We start from the raw sequence: 11255 nt of genomic DNA on the forward strand, positions 1-11255 counted from the left end.
TGGGCTTGACAAAACCATTACCTACTTGTTGATTCCCCAGCACAAAAAACATGCCAGTGTGTTCGTGGGAACATCTCGTGATTAAAACGCTGGATACATCTCTCTGTCTGTGCCAGAACTGGCCCAGGTGGAACGTTCCAAAAAAGCCAATAAATTGGGATTGCTGTGCCCGGCCATGATGTCTCCTCTGTTGTACTGGATGGTCTTTACTCTGCCACATCTCCATTCTGATCAGCACTAAAATTGAAAAAGGAATAGCAAAGGACACATAATTGTATTACATTACGTGTGATCTGTGCAGGTTAGATTTCACATCACATCGTGGCTTTCAGGGGAAAACACTGACTTGTCCCTCCCCCTGAATTATAGCAGAAATTCACACACACTTACACACACACACATACACACACACACACATGACCTTCCACAAATGGGGGAAAGAAATGGGGGGCGGGATTTTGGCTCCAGCCTAGCAAAGAGGGCTTTCTGGAAAGCTGTTCATGTGAAAGAGGCTATTGGTGACCTTTGCAGTTTGCCCCTGTAGTACATGCAGAGCACAGGACTACAAAAGGGAAGGTGAGTGACAGACCTATTATGCCAACAGATTTCCTGACTAGGGGATGGGTGACGATAGGGGCTTGCTGCTTTGCAGACAGAGAAGAGAGAGGGGAGATTTGGGGTCTGCCAGGCTACGGGCCGTTTGAAATGTAGAGGGAGGTGCATTATACCAAGTCCATATTTGCAATCAGAAGCCAGACTCCTCATTGCAGAGTCACAAATGTTCCTCCTTGGAGGCCCTTGTCCAGATGCCCCCACGGAACGCAGCATGGTGGGCGGCTACAAAGGAGAAGGCCTTTTCAGTGGAATCACCTCGCCAGGTGATTCCACAATCACATTCTGGTTGTGGAATCACCTCGCCAGGGAGCCTGTTGCACTGATGTAGCACATCCACAGCCTCACCTGATGAGGATGAAAAAGAGAAGCTGAACTGTGTGTGATCAGGAGTACCAGCAGGGTCATCCTCCCCCTGTCTTGTTCCCAACACAGGTCATTGCACACGGCGAACAAGACTGTTTCCGTGCCAGAATATGACCTGGACCCTGACTGAAATGGATCCAGAGGGTGTCAGGAGGCGCCCTAGCAGCCTCTTTCAGTAGACTCCAATAGCCAACTCAAGACACAGACGAAAGGATTCTTTTCAAGGCTTTAATCCTTTTACAACTTAATGACTCTTTCAGATGCTAATCACCAGCGACTAAGCAAGGAACAGCAGAGTAGCCTATGCGCCGAGTAGGCAGTTGATCCCCGTTTGAAGGAGAGTCACTTGAAGACCCTGAACTTATGGGCTAGGGAGAGATCCTCCCTCTTTCCCTTGGGTCCACGGGAGGCGGCCGTTGCTTGCGTGCCAAACGGGCGCTACGCCTCCTTTCCACACCCTCCATCGCTCATCACTCTTTGCGTCTGCGTCGAGCGTCCAGCAAGCCCCCCTCCAGCACTTTCTCACTGCTAGGATCACTATCTCTCTCAGGAATGCCAGCAGGAGGAATCTCTGCCAGCTGCTGTGTCTGTGAGGGATGAGCTGGCTCCTCTCCCATGGATTGCTGATCCTCCTCAGAATCAGAACTGCTGTGGGGTTCTATCAGCTCAGTTTCCACCCTGACACTCGGTCCCATCCAAGAGTGTCTGGAGCTGGTTGGCCACTGCCTGCTCAAGGACCTTGCCCTAGCATCTGTGTTCGAAAGCAATCTTCCCCACCTGAAACCTCCAGATGCGTTGGACTACAATTCCCATAATGCTAGAGTCCGCTACCTGTATGATTAGGGGAGTTGCAGTCCAGTACATCTGGAAGGCACCAGGTTGGGGAAGGCTGTTCTCAAGCTTCCAGCCTTCAAACTCTCTTCAAAGGCAGGCAGGCACTCTCACACACAGTGCATTACGGTAGCCTAACATGGAGGTTCCCGGGGCATGCATGGCTTGGCAAGGCTACCCAGTCCAGAAGGCATCACAGCCAATGCGCCAGCCTCTGTTTCCAGATCTTTTTGAGATGGAGTAACCAGGAACGATCTCTGGATGTGCCCTGAAGGTTGACAACATCATGAAAATGACCTGCAAATGTCTGTGAGTGAGCAATCTGAAAAGCAGGATAAAAGCTCCATGTGAAGAAGCCGACAAACAACATTACATCAGAGTTTGCAACCAATTCGGATTGCATCCAAGTACCTGAAAAGACTGCCAAATGCCAGTCCCTTCCTTCTTGCATTAACTGGGGGAGCTATAGGGATTTACTGTCTTCCCCCTCTACTCTAGTCCCCTTTTCCCCTTCACTCTAGTCTTCCCCCTTTGGGTCAGTGTAATCCATGGGATTGCCACTTTTTTTCTTAGTAGGGTTCCTGTGTCTTTAACCAGTATACATTGAATAACAGTGCAATCCTACGCATGCCTACTCAGAAATAAATCCTATTGAGTTCAATGGGTTTAAGGTTTTGGTGCTAGTGTACAAAGACCAAAACCACTTGGGATCACCTGAGAGAGTGCCTTCTCCCTTACCAATCTGCCCAGTCACTGAGGTCATCAAAGGGCATGCTCCTGTTCATTCCACATGGACTTATGATGATCAAAATCTTTTCTCCTGGTCGTACACCCAATGAAGTTTGAAAGCAGCCTGAAGCACAAATTAGCAGCTGAAACGTCTCCCGCTATGCCAAAAAAGGCTGGGAACCCCAAGTGAAAAGGTTTCAGTAATGTATCCAGACTAGAGGGTTACAACTTGCAAGCTGATGACCCACCTGGGTTTTTTTCTCACAAGTCAAAGTCGAAACCTCATGGGCATCTCTACACCAACCTAAAATCCCGCATTGAAAACAGGGATTTCTGCTTCCGTTTTAAATGCAGGATCACAACTGACTCCCTTTTCCATGCGCTTCCTTTCCCCCTCCACTTTCCCCCTCCTTCTCCCCCATCGCTGAGTCTTCCATTATCTTATATAAATAATTATATATAAGGAGCGCCTCCAGCAACACCAGACAGGCCGCTCAACAAGATCAGCCTCGGATGGCCTTCTCTCTGCCCCATGAGCCGGGACAGCCAGGCTGGTGAGGACGAGGGAAAGGGCCTTCTCTGCGGTGGCCCCCACACTCTGGAACACCCTCCCTAGGGAACTCCGCCATGCCCCCTCTTTAATGAGCTTCCGCCACGCATTGAAAACTTGGTTGTTGAGGCAGGCATTTGGGGTGGGTTAGGGTTTTTTTTAGAAATATGATGTTTTAAAGTCTAATTTTATTGTTTTAAACTGTTTGTACCATTGTACATGGCCCAGAGTGGCTGGGTGACCGGCCAGATGGGTGATTAAGACATGTAATTAATTAATTAATTAATTAATAATCTTTCATTGATCTCGCTCCTCTTCTTGCCACTTAGGAATCTGAAGCAGAACACTTCCTTTCCCCCGCCCCTTTCCCCCTCCTTCTCCCCCATAGCTCAGTCTTCCATTATCTTATATATATATATAATTATATATATAAGGCGCGCCTCCAGCAACACCAGACAGGCCACCCAACAAGATCACCCTCGGATGGCCTTCTCTCTGTCCCATCTGACTTTTTACCACCAGCAGAAATTCCACCACTTTAGACAATAAATGGTCCCTGCCCAATGTAGCTGACAACCTACATGAGGGTGGGGGTGTCCGCCAGGGGCAGTTCTTGATCTCTTGGCATCCAGAGCCGAATGCACATACTGAAGCAGCCAGAGGGGTCCCTGTGTCTATGGCAACGGTGCAAGGGCTGCCCCATGGGATTTGGGGGATTCTAACCACGCTTGCCCTTCAAGCACCCACCTGTCCAGCTTCCCAGGACAGGCTTGGGGACGTCTGCACAGTCTGGAAACAGGCCTGTGCTGATGTACCTTAAATCTCTGTTAGCCCAGTTTGTGCTCTGATGCATCCAGCTCCGAGTAGTCCCGCATGTTGTGGCCCTTCTGGTCCACGCAAGACACACAGCATCCTACTGAGCTCAACACAAACACCGGCTTCAGCTAATTTTGCTTTCACTCTGTAACGATATCACTGAGGTGCTGCCCCACCGTGGCTCCCAGACAGACGTCAACTGCTTTAACCCTCAGCCTCTGTTATTGGGACACTGTAGGTCTGCAAAGTGGGCTGGGAATCCCTTAGCAGAGAATGCTCAGTGCCCATCCCACACTCCAAGCCCTGGGGAGAAGCCATGGCAGTGAAACTGACGGTTAAACAGGTATAGGTTTGTAGCACGGATATACCCGGAGAGAGGAGCTGCAGTGAGTTGGGGGGCAGATGAGAGATGGCTTTTTCAAGCAGCATTTGTACCACTCCTTTAAAAGGCAAGCCTTTTAAAAAAGCCCTCCTTGGATCCCCAAGTTCTGAACAACTTTCGCCCAGTCTCGAATCTGCCATTTTGGGGCAAGGTGATTGAGCAGGTGGTGGCGATGCAGTTGAAGGCACACTTGGAAGAAGCCAATTATCTAGATCCATTTCAGTCAGGCTTCAGGCTTGGGCAGGGGACAGAAACGGCCTTGGTCGCCTTGGCGGATGATATGAGGAGCGCTCTGGATAGGGGCGAATGCTCCTTCCTTGTTCTCCTCGACCTCTCAGTGGCTTTTGATACTGTTGACCATGGTATCCTCCTGGACCGCCTGGAGGGGTTGGGCATTGGAGACAGCGTATTTCGGTGGTTCTGGTCCTTCCTCTCCGGCAGGTACCAGAGGGTAGCCCTGGGAGAGGAGGTTTCGGACCCGTGGCCACTCACTTGTGGGGTGCCACAGGGTTCCATCCTCCCCCGATGCTATTTAACATCTATGTGAAGCCGCTGGGGGCTATCAGGAGGTTTGGGGTGCGGTGTCATCAGTATGCAGATGACACGCAGCTCTACCCCTCGTTCAAATCTTCACCAAGGTTGGCCGTAGAATCCCTGTCCAAATGTCTGGAGACGGTGAGTGGCTGGATGGGGAGGAATAAGCTGAAGCTGACCCCTGCCAAGACCGAGGTACTTTTGGTGGGAGACAAGAGGAGGTTGGGGGATGTTGACTTGGTGTTGAATGGGGTACGGCTACCCTTGGAAGACCAGGTCTGCAGCCTGGGGGTCATCTTAGACTCCCAGCTGCCCATGGAGGCTCAGGTGTCAGCTGTGAGCCGGACAGCGCTGATTAAAGGCAGCCACCGGCAAGATCACATCACTCCAGTGCTGAAGGAGTTGCACTGGTTACCAGTCGTTTTCCAGGCCCAAAGGTGTTGGTTTTGACCTTTAAAACCTTATACGGTTCCAGCCCAGCTGGAAGGAGCATACAAGGAGCGCCTGCAGCAACACCAGACAGGCTGCTCAATAAGATCAGCCTCGGATGGCCTTCTCTCTGGCCCATCAGCCAGGACAGCTAGGCACTTCCCAGCAGGGCAGGGCAGGGGGTTCAGCCTGCTACCTGGCTCTCCACAGCTACGGCCACTTGAAACTGCAGGGGGAGGAGCATTACTCGCCATCAGAAGCCAGACTCCTCGGAGCAGTCTCCAGAGCCAAGACCGCAGGAGGCAACCAGCCCCATCTTGCCCTCTTCGCCACAATGCAGACCAGCAGCATCTTCCTCCTTTGGGGATCCCTTGTCCTTGGAAACAGCCTACCATTGACCGCTCGCCAAGATGCCACAGGTGGGATCACCCTCCTTCCCTTCCCTCTCTGACTTCTCAGCTTCTCCCGCAGGCCTCACGTTAAAAGCCAACTCAGGCCCTCAGGTTTATTCCTGCTGGAAAGCTGGTCCCCTCTGCTCCCACCTTCCTCCCCCTTCCCACAGAGATTTCTGCCAGAAAGGTGCCAGAAAGAAGTGATCTTTTTACATATCCTGAAAATGTCCGGAAGCCTGGTGAAAAACTGAGGAAGAAAGGCCGATTTAAATATCAAAGGCAAAAAGTTAAACTGAGATACAAAATGGCGACCGCTTTAGTCACAATTTCGGAAAAAGCCAACAAATTTTCACCCAGAACAACGATGGCTTTTTATTCTTCTTGTATTGGAGTTGGTGGAAGAACAATTTTTCTTCCAAGTTCTATGTCACGTAGTTTTTAGAATAAGCTTTTTTACATGTAATGATAGTCAAGGGACTAATATTAAGCCAAGCTCAGTCACTCGCTCTCCCTCCCCTCTCACAGCTGACTCAGGATGTTAAGAGTTGGGGAAACTGCCATTGACCACAGAGCATCAGGGCTGAGAAGGAGAAAGAGAAGTTGAGACTGTTTGGCAGGGGGTGCGGGGGTTGAATCTGGTGAGAGAGGCAGGCTGGTAGGGAGGGGCCCTGTTTCTGCTGGGAAAGCAGCACATGAGGACGATTCTCCTTGCATACCTGCTCCATGGCAGATTCTCACACACACAGCAGCCTTCCAAACAAAACTTGAGTTCTACTGACGGGTGTCGTTCCTCAAGGCTGCTCACCTGAGCAGGTGGTGCACCTTCCCCTTCTCCGACACGAACAGGCTACAGGCCAATTTGCTCAGGACTGTATAGAGCAAGCTGCGCTCTGTTAGAAAACTGTCAGAAAGAGCACGGGCTGGTCCCCCCCCAAAGCGTTTCTTTCTTGGCAGCAAAATAAGTTTCTCACAGTTCAGAAAGAAGCATCGCTGATCAGTTAGAAGGTGCACAGTGCAAAGAGCGACTACTGGGCATTGTTCTCGCTTCCGTGACTAGCAAAAAGCATGGCCTTCACTGTTTGCGAAGACACTTATGAGAACCAACTCTAAAATCATGAAAACGGCCAATTGCCATGACGAGTGAGTGGACTTGTGCAACGAGGAGGAACCCTTTCACGACACGGTCCCTGCAGTCGATGATTAGGCATCGATTGCTCAGATGACTTTCTTTCAGGAACAGCTGCAGGTGTGGAAGGAGTATTGCTCCCACTGCTTAGTGGTCCTGGCACCTCAACAGCTGGTGAGAGAGACACATCAGTTCCAGTTGATCTTCAGCAGCTACGTCTGCTGATGACAACCCACTCTGGCCAGATCACCTTCTCACTGGTCAGCGTGGCAATGCCACACTCACCCATCTGCACACTCAACCTTGTCTGGCACAGGTCCAGTGACCTCAGTGATAGAGGAAGGAACCCACCTCGGTCCAGCACCTTCATTCCTAGCAAACACCTGATCTTGTGGGGCAAATGAACGGAGAGTCGGAGCGGAGAAGGCAGCATCCAGAGCTTCCTCCTGTTTCCTGTGTAGGTCTTCAGCGGAATGGAGAAGGTCAAGACAAGTTTTTAGATGCCGCTCCATAAGTAACTCTGCAGGACTGAGTCCTGTTGTTGCACAAGGAGCAACATGAAGGACTATTCAAATTGAGCCCTGTGCAGGCAAGACAGTTTTGCCACCTGGGTCAGAATGAGGCCAAAGCAAATCCCTGGACACTGTTCCCAATCCACTCCCATTTTCCCACATTCCTTTCCCTTTTCCACAAAAGCATGCCCCCTTCCCACAGGCAAATTCAGAGAGCATCAGTCTGTCAATTGCTGTTAAACTGGGCTGTGGGTCTTCCGGATAGAATTCAGCATCCTGTGAATCTCAGCTTCCATTAATCTTTGGGGACATTTCTAGTCCTTGTGGCTCTGAAAAGAAGCTTGAAAGTGGAGCTCCAGCATGGTAGCGATCCCCTTTCCCCTCCCTGTCCCAAGCAGCAGCAAGCGCAATGAGGCAATGCTCTCCGGGTGCTTCCAGAAGGAGTGCTCCCAGCATTCCCAGTGCAAAGGCATGGTGCAGCTGGTCCATCTTTTCCTTCTTAAAGGGTCTTCTCGTGGAAAGAAAACAGACTGAAGCAGTGGGAAAACACAGGTGGGTTATAAGCGGAGGTGCCGACATCTAGAAAGAAGCAGGGTGACTGCAAGCTAAAAGCCGTGTCTGGAAGCACCCTCAATTCTGGGTCAGTTTGGCATCTTTCAATCAGGTCAGAACCATGGATGAACGTGGGCGGGCAGATGTCTTTCAGCTTTCTTGACTCCCTTACATAATGGTTGTGAGGAGGATATCATGAGAGAGGGACACCTTGCAACCCGCACATTAGCCACCCCCCCGCATGCCCTCTGCTGGAGAGCATATCCTCATCATGTCTTTGTATCTCTTCCCTCACAGCCACCCCCACAGCCCCCACTGTGTCTCCTCTGATCTCCTCTTCCCAGGACCCCTCCACCGCCTCCCAGGACAGCATCGCTTCTTTCATTCTTGGCTACACTTCTAGACCAGTCACAGCACAATCGTTTTTAGGAGCCACCCGCATCAGCATCCGAACCTTCCCAGCAGTCTCCTCCTCGTCTCGTGGTTCCTACACCCTCAGAAGTCAGCTCACGATCCCAGCTGCCAGGTGGGAATCTGAGACATTCTGGTGCAATGTCAGCTCTACGGCTACCAGCTCCACCATCATCAAGGAGTCTGAACGTGAGTCTGACTGGTCCACTGTTACCTGTTTTCTTTTTTCCTCCAATGGGCCATCAGTCTAGAAAGGGAAATAGTTACAATATTTGTCTGACTTTTTAGCACCAGCAGAACTTCCACCACTTTAGACAATCAATGGTGCCTGCCCAATGTAGCTGACAACCTACATGAGGAGGGGGGGTGTCCGCCGGGGGCAGTTCTCAGTGTCTTGGCATCCAGAGCCCAATTCACATCCTGAAGCAGCCAGAGGGGTCCCTGTGTCTATGGCAACGGTGCAAGGGCTGCCCCATGGGATTTGGGGGTTCCAACCACGCTTGCCCTTCAAGCGCCCACCTGTCCAGCTTCCCACAGACAGGCTTGGGGACGTCTGTACAGTCTGGAAACAGGCCTGTGCTGATGTACCTTAAATCTCTGTTAGCCCAGTTTGTGCTCTGATGCATCCAGCTCCGAGTAGTCCCGCGTAGTGCAGCTCTTCTGGTCCAGATGAGATATTCCTTTTAAAGTGGCATTTGTACCAGTACTTATGCGTGTGAATGCTGCCGGGGAGGGCCTCCTCTTCTCCTTCCAGGGTGCTACAGCTCAGTCCCAGAGAGGTACCCTTTCTCCTGCCCAGGAAGGAGAATGCAGGAGGACTCTGAGAAATAAGGCAAACTGCCAGGTGGGGAAATGATGCAACATCTACTGCTGTTCTAAAGTGTGTATCAACAGTCCAGAACTGTGGCACAGCCTCCCGAGTAACATTCCCGGAAGTCCCTACGGCAGTTGCCCTTTGTCTGTGAGAACACTATCATGGCCCCTTTCAGAGACCCCCTCATCTTCTGCCTTCCCCTTTCTGCCCCATCCCCCACATTGCTTCCACGGATTTGGCCTAAACTGACTCACCATTGCCTTCTTCCTTTGCCTCATACCTTTCATTTCTATGCTCAAAAAGGCATTTGCAGCGCCCCTCAAGCGTACCTCCTCCGCCTGCCCCGCAAGGAGCTCAGTTCTAACAGCCGATCTCAAGAACCAACGGTGTCCATCACCTGCCTGTTCAGATGGTCCTTCCCAGGGGACATTTCCATCCAGTGGCTGAAGAATGGCAATGAAGAGAACCACGTCAACACCCCGGTTATGAAGGACAACAGCGATGGTTCCTTCTTTCCGTACAGCAAGCTGATGAGTAAAAAGCCTGCCAGGGAGACAGGCAGTTTGTTCACCTGTATGGTTGTCCATGAAGGCCTCCCATAAAGTCCATCCAGAGGATCTTGGGGAAATCCCAGGGGAAAAGTGAAGACCACCGTAGTCCAGCATTGTGACCCTTCACCCTGCCCCAGATTTCTCTCTAGCATGGTCAGATGAAATCTTAATAGATAATTTCCACGCTTGCATGTTTGGCCTCAGGCTGAATAAAAGAGAACCCATTCCCAGATATCCCTTGCTGTGGTCTCTTCCAGGGGAATCGGTGACTTGCGAAGGGAGGCTCTGCAATGAAGGGGAGAAGGGCTTAATATTCTCGGACTGGCTTCTCACGACACAACGACCCACCATGGGTAACCTGTCGGGGGGGGGGGGTTGTCCAAACGCAGTGTGGTTTCTGCAGGGTGGCTTATTTTTCATGAACAAGCCACGCTGAGGACCCATGGCTTGTTTGAGGGTTGTTGATACCCATGGTGGCTTCTCGTGTCATCTGAACCTGGCAAGGGCATCCCAAAGCCCTGCCGCTCCGCGAAATCTCACCAGTGCTGCCTCCAGCCTCCTTAACTATTGACTGCCATCCACCAATACCCAAATGACACTTTGGCAGGACCATCACCTGTTGGTCACATTGGCTACACCCCCCCCCCCCCGTTTTATGGCTCCTTCTTGGAGCAGTTGCTGCAGTTGCACACATTTCCTCTGAGTTTACTGCCAAGCCTCTAAAGTCGTGAGTGTATCATCAGGAATGAAAGGGCCTTGTCCAAAGCCACCCGGTGAGTGCCATAACTAAGGGCTGATTTGAACCCACGGCACCCTCCTCCCCTCGGTTCAAGGCCATCACGCTATCCATGGGCAGCTCCCAACTGGCTTCCTTCTCTATGTGCTCAGCAGGGCGTGCTGAATTGCTCAGCAGGGCAAAGAGGCTACAAGGGCATGGCTGAGGGACATTTCATTGCCGTTATTTCAAGTCTCCCCACAGGGCTTCTGCTGCATCTCCCACTCCCCTTCAGCACCAACAACGACAACTGCCTCCCAGCCAATGGCCACCAGGCCTCCCTTCTGCCTTGCAACCTGGATGTTCAGACCAGACTACCAGCGCCAAGCTGCAGTGTTCCTTGTAGGCTCACTACAATATTACTACTCTCTGTTGTTGTATAAAAAATGGCTATATATTAAAAATGGGGGGGAAATTGTTCCGAGGCCACCTTCTCCAACCTGTGCTGTCTGGACATTTTGGGCTACATGGGATTGTCCCAGCAACCATCAGCAAACATCAAGTCACAATAGGGGGGGAGGGAAGCAGAACAGCGGAGAGCCTGAGGAGCCCATATCTCTCTACAGTGGCGGCCGGTGGCTCCGATGTCAGTGGGACGGTGAATCCACTCCAGGTTTCAGTCAGAACTCTGAAGGAGCTCGCCAAGGTGCTTCAACCCTTGGAGAGCTCCTTTAGGGTGCTCCCCACCCCACTGACATCAGAGCCACCAGCCTCCGCTGTAAGTGCATCTAATTTCGAGTCACAATACGTTCAGATACCTCACACCTTTACTTGAAAGTAAAGATAAAGAATACGATCAACTTAGAAGGACGTTCTAATGGTTTCAAGGGGGCTCACAGCCAAGGAAGGCTGTTTAGGACTGCACCCTTCTTT

General features: G+C 51.3%; 1 protein-coding gene across 1 annotated transcript; it reads left to right on the plus strand.

The window, feature by feature from the left end:
- The first annotated feature begins 5311 nt into the window (after positions 1 to 5311).
- Positions 5312 to 9840, plus strand: LOC146342991 (uncharacterized). The gene is made up of 3 exons (XM_084806401.1): positions 5312 to 5668; positions 8129 to 8431; positions 9360 to 9840. Exons 1-3 carry the CDS (start codon positions 5368 to 5370, stop codon positions 9656 to 9658), a joined length of 903 nt encoding a protein of 300 aa, XP_084662527.1. The 5' UTR covers positions 5312 to 5367; the 3' UTR covers positions 9659 to 9840.
- Positions 9841 to 11255: the final 1415 nt, after the last annotated feature.

Source organism: Heloderma suspectum, chromosome 6 (genome assembly GCF_057233095.1).
Source record: "Heloderma suspectum isolate Gila_16-S chromosome 6, 16-S_ref, whole genome shotgun sequence".
Taxonomy (NCBI): domain Eukaryota; kingdom Metazoa; phylum Chordata; class Lepidosauria; order Squamata; family Helodermatidae; genus Heloderma; species Heloderma suspectum.